Source organism: Oncorhynchus mykiss, chromosome 1 (genome assembly GCF_057628025.1).
Source record: "Oncorhynchus mykiss isolate SJ-2025 chromosome 1, ASM5762802v1, whole genome shotgun sequence".
Taxonomy (NCBI): Eukaryota; Metazoa; Chordata; class Actinopteri; order Salmoniformes; family Salmonidae; genus Oncorhynchus; species Oncorhynchus mykiss.
Genome location: NC_143022.1, coordinates 84,438,800 through 84,457,133, shown reverse-complemented (window position 1 = coordinate 84,457,133; position 18,334 = coordinate 84,438,800). Strand labels below are relative to the sequence as shown.

General features: G+C 46.1%; 1 protein-coding gene across 14 annotated transcripts in view; it reads left to right on the top strand.

Moving 5' to 3' along the window:
- Positions 1-18,334, top strand: part of zmiz1a (zinc finger, MIZ-type containing 1a) — a 226,251-nt gene that overhangs the window by 200,491 nt on the left and 7,426 nt on the right. For 7 of the 14 annotated variants that reach the window (XM_036986835.2, XM_036986832.2, XM_090242241.1 and 4 more), the window contains 12 exons: positions 800-944; positions 8,398-8,512; positions 8,827-9,032; positions 9,155-9,359; positions 9,505-9,792; positions 9,970-10,152; positions 11,970-12,038; positions 12,213-12,375; positions 15,041-15,182; positions 15,980-16,058; positions 16,181-16,312; positions 16,658-16,763. In XM_036986835.2, coding sequence (XP_036842730.1) covers positions 800-944; positions 8,398-8,512; positions 8,827-9,032; positions 9,155-9,359; positions 9,505-9,792; positions 9,970-10,152; positions 11,970-12,038; positions 12,213-12,375; positions 15,041-15,182; positions 15,980-16,058; positions 16,181-16,312; positions 16,658-16,763 — 1,833 coding nt within the window. Of the gene's footprint in view, positions 1-799; positions 945-8,397; positions 8,513-8,826; positions 9,033-9,154; positions 9,360-9,504; positions 9,793-9,969; positions 10,153-11,969; positions 12,039-12,212; positions 12,376-14,971; positions 15,183-15,979; positions 16,059-16,180; positions 16,313-16,657; positions 16,764-18,334 lie in introns of all 14 variants that reach the window. The other 7 variants (XM_036986831.2, XM_036986812.2, XM_090242225.1 and 4 more) reach the window with 1 other exon arrangement.

Here is an 18,334-nt window from a genome sequence, read left to right as displayed (position 1 = left end):
GTTTGCCTGCCTGGTGCAGCAGACAGTTACCTGTCTCATAATGATGTTTGCCTGCTGTCTCATAATGATGTTTCCCTGCCTGGTGCAGCAGACTGTAACCTGCACCGAAGATGACTGAAGATGCTGAGCAGTCTGATTAGTCACTAGGGTCCAGTGAAGAGGAGGAGTGGTTAGAGGAGGAGGTGAGGAAAGGAGGGGAGAGGACGGCGTACTCACTCAATATCCCTCTCTCTCTCTGTATCTCTTTCTCCCTCTGTCTCTCTCACGATCTCTCTCTCTGTGTTTCACCCATCCTCTTCAGAAAGCCAGGGATGTCTCTTCTAGAGGGATCAGAGCCGATGTACTGCACTGAGATTCATTCAGTCAATGAGATCTACACTGGCTGACAGGAAGCAACAGACAGGCTAGCTTTACTGTGTTAGGGTTCCTCCATGTGGCAGGAGGCAGAACTGCAATCCAACTTGAAGAGGGAGAAGCAACATGTATTAGGCAGAACAAAACAGGAACATCGTTGATTAATCAATTGAGATATTTTGTATCATGTTTTTCACTTTCAGAGAGTCCAAAAGTAATCAAGAAAACAATATCATAGGTTTGGTAATAGACTGACTTACTTCAAACTGACATACTGGAGACATACTAGAGACTGTCAAAGCAGACCGACAGACTGGAGTATAGACCGACCTGTGTGTGTGTGTGTGTGTGTGTGTGTGTGTGTGTGTGTGTGTGTGTGTGTGTGTGTGTGTGTGTCCTACATCGTTATCAGACTGACACGAGTGTGTGTGTTTCTTTCCTGTAGCCCTGCTGTCATCGTGGTGCGAGGAGCTGGGTCGCCTCCTGCTGTTGCGTCACCAGAAGAGCAGACAGAATGAGCCTCCGCAGGGCAAAGTCCCCATGCAGCCCAACATGAACACCATGAAACCCCCTGGAGGACTATCACACGGGTCAGTGTGTGTCTGTCAGAGTGACTGATGTACAGTGTTTTTGCCAGCTTGTGGATTGCCTACTTTACTGTCCCACGTTTTGTGTTTGACACATACATTGTCATATTCAGAACTAAAGGTGTGAACACATTTCATGTAAACACAAGTTCTCTCATTGGTTCTCTGGTTTAAACTGGATCGATCATGTTAACTTAAACAATGTTGAGCTAAAACTATTTGATACGCAGCTAGATGCATGGGCTCCGATATGATACAGGATTCGATTCGATGCACTAACATTTGTTGCATGAACACATTCATTTTCTATTTTAAATTCATATCTGCTGCTGATGGGAGCTCAGGAGTTGGGCCTCTCTGAGCTGGGCCTCTCTGAGCTGGGCATCTGTGAGCTGGGCCTCTCTGAGCTGGGCCTCTCTGAGCTGGGCCTCTCTGAGCTGGGCCTCTCTGAGCTGGGCCTCTCTGAGCTGGGCATCTCTGAGCTGGGCCTCTCTGAGCTGGACCTGTCTATGACGACTTCTCTAAACTGATATGTGTGTGTGTGTGTGTGTGCGTGCACGTGTGTGTGTGGGCCAGTGGAGGCTGTTGGGTGGAGCGATAAGGAGGACAGGCTCGTTGTAATGGCTGGAATGGAATAAATGGAACAGTATCAAACTGATTACACATATGGGAACCACATTTGACCGTTCCAAATATTCCATTCCAGCCATTATGAGCCCGTCCTCCTATAGCCCCTCCCACCAGCCTCTACTGATGTAGGCACTTAAACTGAGCCATTGGGCATCTACCACCCCACTATCAGATTAGGGTTGAGGGAATGTTATGCTTTTTGTCCCCTCTTTTTTTATCTGTAATCACCCACTGATTAAATCTGAGTGATTGAAAACCCCAATTAGCAGTTGGCTGTGAGATCAAATATTATTTGTCACATGCGCCCAATACCACAGGTGTAGAACTTACTTACAAGCCCTTAACCAACAATGAAGTTCAATAAATATAGTTAATAAAACATTTACTAAATAATAAACTAAAGTAAAACATTTAATAACTATATATAACTATATACAGGGTTACCGGTACCGAGGCTATATACAGGGTTACCGGTACCGAGGCTATATACAGGGTTACCGGTACCGAGACTATATACAGGGTTACCGGTACCGAGACTATATACAGGGTTACCGGAACCGAGGCTATATACAGGGTTACCGGAACCGAGGCTATATACAGGGTTACCGGTACCGAGGCTATATACAGGGTTACCGGTACCGAGGCTATATACAGGGTTACCGGTACCGAGACTATATACAGGGTTACCGGTACCGAGGCTATATACAGGGTTACCGGTACCGAGGCTATATACAGGGTTACCGGTACCGAGGCTATATACAGGGTTACCGGAACCGAGGCCATATACAGGGTTACCGGTACCGAGGCTATATACAGGGTTACCGGTACCGAGGCTATATACAGGGTTACTGGTACCGAGACTATATACAGGGTTACCGGTACCGAGGCTGTATACAGGGTTACCGGTACCGAGGCTATATACAGGGTTACCGGTACCGAGGCTATATACAGGGTTACCGGTACCGAGGCTATATACAGGGTTACCGGTACCGAGGCTATATACAGGGTTACAGGTACCGAGGCTATATACAGGGTTACCGGTACCGAGGCTATATACAGGGTTACAGGTACCGAGGCTATATACAGGGTTACCGGTACCGAGGCTATATACAGGGTTACCGGTACCGAGGCTATATACAGGGTTACAGGTACCGAGGCTATATACAGGGTTACCGGTACCGAGGCTGTATACAGGGTTACCGGTACCGAGGCTATATACAGGGTTACCGGTACCGAGTCAATGTGTGGGGGTACAGGTTAGTCCAGGTCATTTGTACATGTAGGTAGGGGTAAAGTGACTATGCATCAATAATCAACAGTGAGTAGCAGCAGTGTGAAAACAAAGAGGGGGGGTGTCAATGTAAACAGTCAGATGTGGCCATAAGAGTAATAGTTCAGCAGTCTTATGGCTTGGGGGTAGAAGCTATTAAGGAGCCTTTTGGACCTAGACTTGGCTCTCTGGTACCGCTTGCCGTGCGTTAGCAGAGAAAACCGTCTATGACTTGGGTGATTGGAGTCTTTGACCATTTTTGGGGCTTCCTCTGACACTGCCTAGTGTATAGGTCCTGAGTGACAGGAAGCTTGGCCCCAGTGATGTACTGGGCCGTGTGCACTACCCTCTGTAGCCCTTACGGTCGGATGCTGAGCAGTTGCCATACCAGGTGGTGATGCAACCGGACAGAATGCTCTCAATGGTGCAGCTGTAGAACTTTTTGAAGATCTGGGGACCCATTTCTCCCTCAGTCTCCTGGGGGGGAAAAGGTGTTGTCGTGCTCTCTTCACGACTGTCTTGGTGTGTTTGGACCATGATAGTTTGTTGGTGATGTAGACACCAAGGAACTTGAAACTCTCAACCCGCTCCACTACAGCCCTGTCGATGTTAATGGGGGCCTGTTCGATCCTCCTTTTCCTATAGTCCACGATCAGCTCCTTTGTCTTGCTCACATTGAGGGAGAGGTCGTTGTCCTGGCACCACACTGTCAGGTCTCTGACCTCCCTATAGGCTGTCTGATCGTTGTCAGTGCGTCCATTCTGGCAAGCTACACAACTCTGGTGGAACACAATTTTCTACAGTGCGTTTGGTAACATTGACCCAGCAAATTACATTGGTTGTCACTCAACTAATAAAGCCTATGATTTGACATTGCGAAAGCCATTTTACAAGCATCTAAATGCTGAAGGTGCCAGATGTACGGATAGCCTATTAGAACAGAGAGCCTACCTCTTTTTGGCGTGAGCAGCTGTGTCTCCTGCACTGTGCACACAGTTGTTATCTGACAGTCATACGCAGTTTCATGCATAAAAGTTGTATAGGCTACTGAACTAAAGGAGAGGACGCATCAATTCAGTCACAACAGATAAGAGGTATTTTTAGAATAATACAATCTGTGTAACAAACATTAGTGAACTGCTGATTAGTAAAGTTTGAATGGGTTTTCTGACTGATGCATACTTCATTTGGATCGGTTTGGCTCCCACGGACCGATGCACTCTTACCTTAAACATTTGAATCGGGGACCGATGCTTATCTGTGAATCGTTTCATCCCTACTTACAGTACCAGTCCAAAGTTTGGACACACCTACTCATTCAAGGGTTTTTCTTTATTTTTTACTATTTTCTACATTGTAGAATAATAGTGAAGACATCAAAACTATGAAACAACACATGGAATCATGTATTATCAAAATATATTTTATGTTTGAGATTCTTCAAAGTAGCCACCCTTTGCCTTGATGACAGCTTTGCACACTGTTGGCATTCTCTCAACCAGCTTCACCTGCAATGCAGTCTTGTTGAGCACTTGTTGGCTGTTTTTCCTTCACTCTGCAGACCCAACTCATCCCAAACCATCTCAATTGGGTTGAGGTCAGGTGATTGTGGAGGCCAGGTCATCTGTACATACCAGTCAAAAGTTTGGACACACCTACTCATGCAAGGGTTTCTCTTTATTTTTACGATTTTCTACATTGTTGAATAATAGTGGAGACATCAAAGCTATGAAATAACACATATGGACTCATGAGTAACCCAAAAAGTGTTAAACAAATAAAAATAGATTTTCTATTTGAGATTCTTCAAAGTAGCCACCCTTTGCCTTGATGACAGCTTTGCACACTCTTAACAATCTCTCAACCAGCTTCACCTGGAATGCTTTTCCAACCAGTCTTGAAGGAGTTCCCACATTTGCTGAGCACTTGTTGGCCTCTTTTCCTTCACTCTGCTGTCCAACTCATCCCAAACCATCTTAATTTGGTTGAGATCGGGCGATTGTGGAGGCCAGGTCATCTGATGCAGCACTCCATCACTCTCCTTCTTGGTCAAATAGCCCTTACACAGCCTGGAGGTGTGTTGGGTCATTGTCCTGTTGAAAAACTAATGATAGTCCCACTAAGCTCAAACCAGATGGGATGGAGTATTGCTGCAGAATGCCGTGGTAGCCATACTGGTTAAGTGTGCCTTGAATTCTAAATAAATCACAGACCGTGTCATCAGCAAAGCACCCCCACATCATCACACTTCGCATTGGGAACCACACATGCGGAGATCATCCATTCACCTACTCTGCGTCTCACAAAGACACGTCAGTTGGAAACAAAAATCTCAAATTTGAACAGATTTCCACCGGTCTATTGTCCATTGATCATGTTTCTTGGCCCAAGAAAGTCTCTTCTTCTTATTGGTGTCATTTAGTAGTGGTTTCTTTGCTGCAATTCGACCATCAAGGCCTGATTCACAGTCTCCTCTGAACAGTTGATGCTGAGATGTGTCTGTTACTTGGGCTGCAATTTCTGAGGCTTGTAACTCTAATGAACTTATCCTCTGCAGCAGAGGTAAATCTGGGTCTTCCTTTCCTGTGGCGGTCCTCATGAGAGCCTGTTTCATCATAGCGCTTGATGGTTTTTGTGACTGCACTTGAAGAAACGTTCAAAGTTCTTGACATTTCCCATATTGACTGACCTTAATATCTTAATGTAATGATGGACTTTTGTTTCTCTTCGCTTATTTGTTCTTGCCATTATATGGACTTGGTCTTTTACCAAACAGGGCTATCTTCTGTATACCAACCCTACCTTGTCACAACACAACTGATAGGCTCAAATGCTTTAAGAAGGAAAGAAATTCCACAAAATAGTAAAAATAAAGAAAAACCCTTGAATGAATAGGTGTCCAAGCTCTCTAAGCTAAACTATCATCTTCTCTCCTCAAATAAATGAATAAATACAGTGCCTTGCGAAAGTATTCGGCCCCCTTGAACTTTGCGACCTTTTGCCACATTTCAGGCTTCAAACATAAAGATATAAAACTGTATTTTTTTGTGAAGAATCAACAACAAGTGGGACACAATCATGAAGTGGAACGACATTTATTGGATATTTCAAACTTTTTTAACAAATCAAAAACTGAAAAATTGGGCGTGCAAAATTATTCAGCCCCTTTACTTTCAGTGCAGCAAACTCTCTCCAGAAGTTCAGTGAGGATCTCTGAATGATCCAATGTTGACCTAAATGATGATAAATACAATCCACCTGTGTGTAATCAAGTCTCCGTATAAATGCACCTGCACTGTGATAGTCTCAGATGTCCGTTAAAAGCGCAGAGAGCATCATGAAGAACAAGGAACACACCAGGCAGGTCCGAGATACTGTTGTGAAGAAGTTTAAAGCCGGATTTGGATACAAAAAGATTTCCCAAGCTTTAAACATCCCAAGGAGCACTGTGCAAGCGATAATATTGAAATGGAAGGAGTATCAGACCACTGCAAATCTACCAAGACCTGGCCGTCCCTATAAACTTTCAGCTCATACAAGGAGAATACTGATCAGAGATGCAGCCAAGAGGCCCATGATCACTCTGGATGAACTGCAGAGATCTACAGCTGAGGTGGGAGACTCTGTCCATAGGACAACAATCAGTTGTATATTGCACAAATCTGGCCTTAATGGAAGAGTGGCAAGAAGAAAGCCATTTCTTAAAGATATCCATAAAAAGTGTGTTTAAAGTTTGCCACAAGCCACCTGGGAGACACACCAAACATGTGGAAGAAGGTGCTCTGGTCAGATGAAACCAAAATTGAACTTTTTGGCAACAATGCAAAACATTATGTTTGGCGTAAAAGCAACACAGCTCATCACACTGAACACACCATCCCCACTGTCAAACATGGTGGTGGCAGCATCATGGTTTGGGCCTGCTTTTCTTCAGCAGGGACAGGGAAGATGGTTAAAATTGATGGGAAGATGGATGGAGCCAAATACAGGACCATTCTGGAAGAAAACCTGATGGAGTCTGCAAAAGACCTGAGACTGGGACGGAGATTTGTCTTCCAACAAGACAATGATCCAAAACATAAAGCAAAATCTACAATGGAATGGTTCAAAAATAAACATATCCAGGTGTTAGAATGGCCAAGTCAAAGTCCAGACCTGAATCCAATCGAGAATCTGTGGAAAGAACTGAAAACTGCTGTTCACAAATGCTCTCCATCCAACCTCACTGAGCTCGAGCTGTTTTGCAAGGAGGAATGGGAAAAAAATTCAGTCTCTCGATGTGCAAAACTGATAGAGACATACCCCAAGCGACTTACAGCTGTAATCGCAGCAAAAGGTGGCGCCACAAAGTATTAACTTAAGGGGGCTGAATAATTTTGCACGCCCAATTTTTCAGTTTTTGATTTGTTAAAAAAGTTTGAAATATCCAATAAATGTCGTTCCACTTCATGATTGTGTCCCACTTGTTGTTGATTCTTCACAAAAAAATACAGTTTTATATCTTTATGTTTGAAGCCTGAAATGTGGCAAAAGGTTGCAAAGTTCAAGGGGGCCGAATACTTTCGCAAGGCACTGTACATGTATGTTTTTCTCTTCATGAAAGTGAGCCAAGGCAAGCTTAGCAGAGTTATCTTGAAGGAGAGGGACAGACACACATAGACAGACAGACAGACAGACAGACAGCGAAGGAGTGGGCTGTTAAGTTAAGAAACATGGCTCCGATTCCAAACCTCTGTCTGATTGGCTGCCAGAATTGTGCTCTGTGCCTAGCATCTTGAAAAGTGTTCTACCAACTTGAAGAGACGTTGTACATCTGGTCCCTTCCAACACCAGAGCTGTGTGTGTGCCTTCGTGAGTGTGTGAAAACACATTCCTCTCCGTAAACGTTACTTCCCTGTTACATCACGGTGTTTCTCCCTGTAGAGTTTAGTTTGTTTATTCATAATGTTCTAGTTAGTCATATTCTAGCCTTGGATTTGTTTGGAGTTTTAATGCCAAATATTCCAAATGACATATACGTGGCCAAATGTTTCCAAGAATTCTGAGAACATTTCTGGGCGGATATGCAGTCCATGTTACATACATGGCCAAATGAAAGCCACGGCTGTCTCGTTAGTGTATCTGCCCTGTCTGCCCTGTCTGCCCTGTCTGCCCTGTCTGTCTGTCTGTCTGTCTGTCTGTCTGTCTGTCTGTCTGTCTGTCTGTCTGTCTGTCTGTCTGTCTGTCTGTCTGTCTGTCTGTCTGTCTGTCTGTCTGTCTGTCTGTCTGTCTGTCTGTCTGTCTGTCTGTCTGTCTGTCTGTCTGTCTGTCTGTCTGTCTGTCTGTCCGTCCGTCCGTCCGTCCGTCCGTCCGTCCGTCCGTCCGTCCGTCCGTCCGTCCGTCCGTCCGTCCGTCCGTCCGTCCGTCCGTCCGTCCGTCCGTCCGTCCGTCCGTCCGTCCGTCCGTCCGTCCGTCCGTCCGTCCGTCCGTCCGTCCGTCCGTCCGTCCGTCCGTCCGTCCGTCCGTCCGTCCTTCCTTCCTGATGGGTTAATATGTGTGTTTGTATTTGGACTGTAGTGATGGGTCATTTACCTACGACTCAGTTCCATGGCAACAGAACAACAACCAGCCCCCAGGGTCATTGTCTGTGGTTACCACCGTGTGGGGTGTGACCAACACGTCACAGAGTCAGGTGAGACACAACACATACACAAACTTCCGCACACACTACTTGATGTTTAGACACACAACACACCTTTGTTTTTCTGTCTAGTAATTGAGGTACCTGATGAAGGACAGACATAATTCCCAAATCCCCCTATGCACATTTATTCAGAATTCTGATGTGGGTCAACATATGGTTCTCTGTATGTGTATCACCCAAAGCCTATATCACAAGCCCCAGAAAGTGAGTCGACATCATAGAGTTACATATTTTATGGTTGCCATAACCCTGTTTGCTGTGTCTAACCAAAATGCTTCATCAAGGATACCTTCTTCCCCCAGGTGTTGGCCAACAGCTCCAGCCATATGAACCCAGGAGGTAACCCCATGGGTCAGGGTATGTCTGGGGGTCCGGCAGGCCTCAACTCCCCCCAGTTCTCCGGCCAGCAGCAGCAGTTCCCGGCCAAGGGAGGCCAGGGCCCGGGCTACATGCAGCAGGGGATGTATGGCAGGCAGGGATACCCCAGTGGAGGGGGCTACAGCGGGAGGTAAGAGGCCATGCACAGACATGTGTGATGTTAACCTTCTGTTTATTGTTCTTCTCTATGCTTTTCTTACCTTTTCACACATGCACTACACAGCTCTAATTCATGTTGTTTCCATGATCTAGTTACCCAGGTGGTCCTAACACTCCCCCAGGGGGGATGGGGATGCCCCAACACTCCCGCCAGCCTGGCGACTTCACCCAACCAGCAGCTGCCGCCGCTGCTGCCGCTGTCGCTGCCGCCGCTGCTACGGCAACCGCCACGGCAACCGCTACCGTGGCAGCCATGCAGCAAGAGACCCAGAACAAAGAGATGAACCAGTATGGACAGGTACGGACACACGGACACTGTTATCATAACAGGCACACACATACTGTACGCATTACCATAATACTAAAATGTCAGGTATTACTACAATAATAACACCTGCAACTTCCTACCTAACTGTCTCTTCATCCTGTTTTACTCCTTCCAGATGTGTTCCTCCTTCCAGATGGGCCCAACTCAGGCGTACAACAACCAGTTCATGAACCAGCCTGGCCCCAGAGGGCCCCCTGGAGGCATGAACCCAGGCAGCATGGGCCAGGCCATGAACAACCCCAGCATGGGTGGGCCTCCCATGGGAATGAACCAAACTCGAGCCCCAGCCATGGGGCCTTTTGGGGCTCACGGCCAGAGGATGTCCCAGCAGGGCTACGGAGGACCTGGAGGCCCCAGGCAGGCCATGCCTATGCAGGGAATGAAGAGGCCCTATCCTGGAGAGGTGAGTTGGATGGGGTGTGTGGGAGGGGGTGCTTTTCCTTTCATTATAATATGACCATAGTACATGTCTTTCTCCAGTAGGTCAATTTCCTTTATTTTTCATCTTAAAACCAATGCCTCTTCACTTAATGTAAATAAAAAACTGTTTTAAGTTATTGATTGTTTCTCTTCTTTACAGCCAAACTATGGGGGTCAGCAGTATGGTCCTAATGGTCAGTTCCCTCCCCAGCAGAGTCAGTACCCCACCTCTAACCCCTCCAGGCCAATGCCCTCCCCCAACTACCCGGGCCAGAGGATGCCTGGGGGGCAGGGGCCAGGCCAGTACCACCCGCAAGGCATGCCCATGGGACAGTACTATAAGGTTAGAACTCCTTCACAGTAACACTCCAGATCTACCTGTAAGCTCTAGACCTCCCTCACAGTAACACACCAGATCTACCTGTAAGAACTCCCTCAGAGTAACACTCCCTATCTACCTGTAAGACCTCCCTCACAGTAACACTCCAGATCTACCTGTAAGACCTCCCTCACAGTAACACTCCAGATCTACCTGTAAGACCTCCCTCACAGTAACACTCCAGATCTACCTGTAAGACCTCCCTCACAGTAACACTCCCTATCTACCTGTAAGACCTCCCTCACAGTAACACTCCAGATCTACCTGTAAGACCTCCCTCACAGTAACACTCCAGATCTACCTGTAAGACCTCCCTCACAGTAACACTCCAGATCTACCTGTAAGACCTCCCTCACAGTAACACTCCAGATCTACCTGTAAGACCTCCCTCACAGTAACACTCCAGATCTACCTGTAAGACCTCCCTCACAGTAACACTCCAGATCTACCTGTAAGACCTCCCTCACAGTAACACTCCAGATCTACCTGTAAGACCTCCCTCACAGTAACACTCCAGATCTACCTGTAAGACCTCCCTCAGAGTAACACTCCAGATCTACCTGTAAGACCTCCCTCACAGTAACACTCCAGATCTACCTGTAAGACCTCCCTCACAGTAACACTCCAGATCTACCTGTAAGACCTCCCTCACAGTAACACTCCAGATCTACCTGTAAGACCTCCCTCAGAGTAACACTCCAGATCTACCTGTAAGACCTCCCTCACAGTAACACTCCAGATCTACCTGTAAGACCTCCCTCACAGTAACACTCCCTATCTACCTGTAAGACCTCCCTCACAGTAACACTCCCTATCTACCTGTAAGACCTCCCTCACAGTAACACTCCCTATCTACCTGTAAGACCTCCCTCCCAGTAACACTCCAGATCTACCTGTAAGACCTCCCTCACAGTAACACTCCCTATCTACCTGTAAGAACTCCCTCATAGTAACACTCCAGATCTACCTGTAAGACCTCCCTCACAGTAACACTTCAGATCTACCTGTAAGACCTCCCTCAGAGTAACACTCCAGATCTACCTGTAAGACCTCCCTCACAGTAACACTCCCTATCTACCTGTAAGACCTCCCTCCCAGTAACACTCCAGATCTACCTGTAAGACCTCCCTCACAGTAACACTCCCTATCTACCTGTAAGACCTCCCTCACAGTAACACTCCAGATCTACCTGTAAGACCTCCCTCACAGTAACACTCCAGATCTACCTGTAAGACCTCCCTCACAGTAACACTCCAGATCTACCTGTAAGACCTCCCTCAGAGTAACACTCCAGATCTACCTGTAAGACCTCCCTCACAGTAACACTCCAGATCTACCTGTAAGACCTCCCTCAGAGTAACACTCCAGATCTACCTGTAAGACCTCCCTCACAGTAACACTCCCTATCTACCTGTAAGACCTCCCTCACAGTAACACTCCCTATCTACCTGTAAGACCTCCCTCAGAGTAACACTCCAGATCTACCTGTAAGACCTCCCTCACAGTAACACTCCATATATCCTTATGTACATATTCTTTATCCCCTCACACTGTGTACAAGACAGTAGTTTTGGAATTGTTAGTTAGATTACTTGTTGGTTATTACTGCATTGTCGGAACTAGAAGCACAAGCATTTCGCTACACTCGCATTAACATCTGCTAACCATGTGTATGTGACAAATAAAATTTGATTTGATTTTGATTTGATTTGATCTACCATTTGCTCCTTTTCCCGTTGTGCAGTTGTACATTTAATCATTGATGTCTGTTTCTTTCACAGCAAGAGCCATTCAATGGTCAGAACAGCAACTTCTCTGGTGGTGTATACTCATATAGTCAAGGCAACGGGGTATGTGCTCTCTCCTTTGTTAATATGGGTTTGGGTCTAAGCAAATGGAACTTCCAACAGAGTTATTTGAATTCTCTATCTCTCATGTTTTTTTAATAACACGTATCACTTTCCTCCTCTCTCTTTCACTCTCCCTCTCTCCCCTTCCCCCTCCCTCCTTCCCACTCTCTGCAGGCCCCCAGGCCAGGTAACTACCCCCACTCCCCGGTGCCTGGTAATCCCACACCTCCCATGACCCCCGGAAGCAGTATGCCTCCATACCTCTCGCCCAACCCGGATGTCAAGCCGCCGTTCCCACCAGACATGAAACCAAATATGACAGTGCTTCCACCTCCCAGTGAGTAATTACACTGGAGCATCCACACACAAACACAGGAATTAATGAATGTACACTACATGACCAGAAGTATGTGGGCACCTGCTCGTTGAACATCTCATTCCCTCTTTACTGCTATAACAGCCTCCACTCTTCTGGGAAGGCTTTTCACTAGATTATGGAACATTTCTGTTGGGATTTACTTCCATTCAGCCACAAGAACAATAGTCAGGTCCGGCAACTGATGTTGGGCAATTAGGCCTGACTTGCAGTCCGCGTTCCAATTCATCCCAAAGGTGTTTGATGGGGTTGGGGTCGGGGCTCTGTGCAGGCCAGCCATGTTCTTCCACACTGATCTCAACAAAGCATTTCTGTATGGACCTCTCTTTGTGCACGGAGGCATTGTCATGCTGAAACAGGAAAGGGCCTTCTCCAAACTGTTGCCACAAATTTGGAAGAACAGAATCGTCTAGAATGTCATCGTATGCTGTAGTGTTAAGATTTCCCTTCACTGGAACTGAGGGGCCTATCCCGAACCATGAAAAACAGCTCCAGACCATTATTCCTCCTCCGCCAAACGTTACAGTTAGCACTATGCATTGGGGAAGGTAGCGTTCTCCTGGAATCCACCAAACCCATATTCGTCCGTCGTACTGCCAGATGGTGAAGCGTGATTCATCACTCCAGAGAATGCGTTTCCACTGCTCCAGAGTCCAATGGCGGCGATGACCCATGTAATAAAGCTCCCAACGAACAGTTATTGTGCTGACGTTGCTTCCAGAGGCAGTTTGGAACTCGGTAGTGAGTGTTGCAACCAAGGACAGACTATTTTTATGCGCCACGCATTTCAGCACTCGGCGGTCCTGTTTTGTGAGCTTGTGTGGCCTACCACTTCGCGGCTGAGCCGTTATTGCTCCACTTCATAATAAAAACACTTAAATAAAATAAATGGACCGGGGCAGCTCTGGCAGGGCAGAAATTTGACCAACTGACAACAACAACCTCTCCCTCAACGTGAGCAAGAGAAAGGAGCTGAGCGTGGACTACACGGAAAGGAGGACCAAACACGCCCCCATTCACATCGACAGGGCTGTAGTAGAGCGGGTCGAGAGTTTCAAGTTCCTTGGTGTCCACATCCCCAATAAACTATCATGATCCAAACACACCAAGACAGTCGTGAAGAGGGCACTACAACACCTTTTTCCCTTCAGGAGACTGAAAGGATTTGGCATGGGTCCCCAGATCTTCAAAAAGTTATACAGCTGCACCATCGAGAGCATCCTGACTGGTTGCATCACTGCTTGGTATGGCAACAGCTCGGCATCTGACCATAAGGCGCTGCAGAGGGCGGTGTGTACGGCCCAGTACATCAGTGGGGCCAAGCTTCCTGCCACTCAGGACCTATACACTAGGCGTGTCAGAGGAAGCCCCAAAAATGGTCAAAGACTCCAATCACCCAAGTCATAGACTGTTCTCTCTGCTAACGCACGGCAAGCGGTACTGGAGAGCCAAGTCTAGGTCCAAAAGGTTCCATAACAGCTTCTACCCCCAAGCCATAAGACTGCTGAACAATTAATCAAACTATTTGGACTATTTACATTGACCCCCCCCTCCTGTTTCTTATCCATGCATAGTCACTAGACCCCTACCTACATGACTTGGTACTGGTACCCCCTGTAAATAGCCTTGTTATTTTATTCTGTTACTTTTTATTTATTTTTATACTTTAGTTTATTTAGTAAATATATTCTTAACTCTATTTCTTGAACTGCATTATTAGTTAAGGGATCGTAAGTAAGCATTACACGGTGAGATTTGATTTGATTCAATTTGATTTGTTGGAAAGGCACCTATGATGGTGCCACGTTGAAAGTCACTGAACTCTTCAGTAAGGTCATTCTACTGCCAATGTTTGTCTATGGAGATTACATGGCTGTGTGCTTGATTTTATACACCTGTCAGCAACGGTGTGGCTGAAGTAGCCAAATCCACTCATGAAGGGGTGTCCACATACTTTTGTATATGTAGTGTGTATGAATGTACAGTATGGAATTATGCACACACACACACACACACACACACACACACACACACACACACACACACACACACACACACACACACACACAGCAGAGCTATTCCATGCTGTCAGTAGCTCCTTAGATACCTGTGGCTGAAAATACAACAAAGCCTGTCCAACAAGTATTAGCAGAACATTGATGCTTCTATTTCATGAGATACAGTACAAAGCCACTGACACGACTAGTCCACTACATCACCAAGGTTAGGCTCAATTCCTTTTCAATTCAGGAAGTACAATGAAACTACATTTCCAATTCTCTTCAATGCTTTTTAATTGGGAACATTTGGAATTGGAATTTGTTTTACTTTCTGAATTGACTGGAAATGAAATGGATTTGAGCCCAACCCTGATCACTACTACATGCTGCCCTAATACATGGCTGTTGTTGACTCCTATAGCATCTAACCTTAGGAATGTACAGCCACGTGTTAGTCAGGGTAATACCACCCAGTGATATCCCGGTGCCCCAGCCACTGTCTACTGTATGTGTGACTGTTAATCAACCAGTATACAACTCTAACCCCACTACCACAGATACCACAGATACATTTAAACGGAAAGCTGACGTCCTATCTTCCTGTCCTGTCTCTCCGCTCCAATCAGCCAATCCCAACGAGGAGCTGCGGTTGACCTTCCCGGTCCGGGACGGCGTGGTATTGGAACCTTTCCGGTTGGAACACAACCTCGCCGTCAGTAATCACGTCTACCACCTGCGACCGTCGGTACATCAGACACTCATGTGGAGGTGAGATATGGAGAGACAGACACACACACATTCGACCGTCCATGGAGTCTTTTTCTGTACCTCTACAAATGTTCTTCCTCTAATAGAATGGCCTATCCATGGCAACCATGATGTTAACATTCCCTGGACAATATTGACCAATTGCAGTCCTGAGAATGTAACCTTTTACTGCAGTGGGCTAAATCAGGCTCACACACAGTGTGGTTCTTGGTAGTCTTCAACAAATCTACTTTGAAATTAAAGTATCCACCTCAGACACAGTGTGGTTCTTGGTAGTCTTCAACAAATCTACTTTGAAATTAAAGTATCCACCTCAGACACAGTGTGGTTCTTGGTAGTCTTCAACAAATCTACTTTGAAACTAAAGTATCCACCTCACACACATGGTTATGGACTTAAAAAAATAAGTCACCTGTACCATGTCAGATATAGAGTTGAAATGTATTCCATTTTTAGTTTGCATCCAAATATTACACAACACAGAAGACAAAGAAATATAATTAAACCGTTTGACATAGAAACACTGGATTTAACATTTTTATTTTATTTCTGAATAATGACAATATGAATAATATGAGTAAAAAAGAGGGAGCCTTTAGTCATTGACTGCAGGAAAGGTCTACGGAACGTTCAACTAAGCTTATTACCAACCCTTGACCAACTGAATCAGGTGTGCTAGTGCTGGGCTGGAACAAAACTGTGCAGTCCTGGCTGGGTGTCCATGAGGAGTGGATTCAGAAAAACTATTTTGTATTTGGCTATATTGACCTCTGCCCTTTGCTCTTTGACCCCACTAGGTCAGACCTGGAGCTTCAGTTCAAGTGTTACCACCACGAGGACCGACAGATGAACACCAACTGGCCTGCCTCCGTCCAGGTCAGCACACACACACACACACACACACAAACTCTCATTCATTCAGAAACACACACACACATACTCATGCACACACATGGTCACACGTGTACACACACACAAGCTGTCCTTCTTCCTTCCAGGTCAGTGTCAACGCCACGCCCCTGACCATCGAGCGAGGCGACAACAAGACGTCCCATAAACCCTTGCACCTGAAGCAAGTGTGCCAGCCCGGCAGAAACACCATCCAGATCACTGTCACTGCCTGCTGCTGTGTGAGTACACCATCCAAAAGAACATCCAGAACAAAGGATACAAGGGAAATGTTAAATAACATCTGGCTTAATGTTTTCAACTCTTTGTAACTACCCCTGTTGCATATAAACTTGGCAGTGGTTATTCAGTGGTTATTCAGTGGTTATTCAGTTGAATTTCTGTTATATGGCCGGTCAACATAGCGATGCTATGATTGGTTGAGACACCTCTGTGCTGTGATGTGTACAGAAGGTGTAGAAGCTAACACACTATAGTAGAACTACTGCTGTCTGTAGAGAATTCACTGTTCGTGACCCACTCTTTATTTAGGTCTCTATGTCTTCATGTATTTTCTCTATGTGCAGTCGCACCTGTTTGTGCTGCAGCTGGTCCACAGGCCTTCAGTCCGCTCCGTCCTGCAAGGGCTCCTGAAGAAGAGACTCCTGCCTGCAGAACACTGCATCACCAAGAGTATGTTACTATTGCTATACTGCTGTTGTAGTAGGGCATTTACCCTGTTTAACTGTAACTCTGACTCCTGCATGCAGAACACTGCATCACCAAGAGCATGTTACCACTACTATGCTGTACTATACTACAACTATAATATACTGTACTATACTACTACTTTACTACCTTTACATCAATCTTCTGTGCAAGAATATGCCATCAGTCAAATCAAATTGAATTAGTCACATGCGCCGAATACAACAGGTGTAGTAGACCTTATAGTGAAATGCTGAATACAACAGGTGTAGTAGGTAGACCTTACAGTGAAATGCTGAATACAACAGGTGTAGTAGACCTTACAGTGAAATGCTGAATACAACAGGTGTAGTAGACCTTACAGTGAAATGCTGAATACATCAGGTGTAGTAGACCTTACAGTGAAATGCTGAATACAACAGGTGTAGTAGACCTTACAGTGAAATGCTGAATACAACAGGTGTAGTAGACCTTACAGTGAAATGCTGAATACAACAGGTGTAGTAGACTTTACAGTGAAATGCTGAATACAACAGGTGTAGTAGACCTTACAGTGAAATGCTGAATACAACAGGTGTAGTAGACCTTACAGTGAAATGCTGAATACAACAGGTGTAGTAGACTTTACAGTGAAATGCTGAATACAACAGGTGTAGTAGACCTTACAGTGAAATGCTGAATACAACAGGTGTAGTAGACTTTACAGTGAAATGCTGAATACAACAGGTGTAGTAGACCTTACAGTGAAATGCTGAATACAACAGGTGTAGTAGACCTTACAGTGAAATGCTGAATACAACAGGTGTAGTAGACTTTACAGTGAAATGCTGAATACAACAGGTGTAGTAGACCTTACAGTGAAATGCTGAATACAACAGGTGTAGTAGACCTTACAGTGAAATGCTGAATACAACAGGTGTAGTAGACCTTACAGTGAAATGCTGAGTACAACAGGTGTAGTAGACCTTACAGTGAAATGCTGAATACAACAGGTGTAGTAGACCTCACAGTGAAATGCTGAATACAACAGGTGTAGTAGACCTTACAGTGAAATGCTTACTTACAAGCCCCTAACCAACATTGCTGTTTAAAAAATATGAATAAGAATCAGAAATAAAAGTAACAAATAATTAAAGAGCAACCTCCCTCCCTCATCCCTCCTTTCCCCTCCCTCCTCCCTCCTTTCCCCTCCCTCCCTCCCTCCTCCCTCCTTTCCCCTCCCTCCCTCCTCCCTCCTTCCTTTCCCCTCCCTCCCTCCTTTCCCCTCCCTCCCTCCCTCCTCCCTCCTTTCCCCTCCCTCCCTCCTCCTTCCTTTCCCCTCCTCCTTCCTTCCCCTCCCTCCCTCCTCCCTCCTTTCCCCTCCCTCCCTCCTTTCACCTCCCTCCTTTCCCCTCCCTCCCTCCCTCCCTCCCTCCTCCCACCTTCCTTTCCCCTCCCTCCCTCCTTTCCCCTCCCTCCCTCCTCCCTCCTTTCCCCTCCCTCCCTCCTCCTTCCTTTCCCCTCCTCCTTCCTTTCCCCTCCCTCCCTCCTCCCTCCTTTCCCCTCCCTCCCTCCTT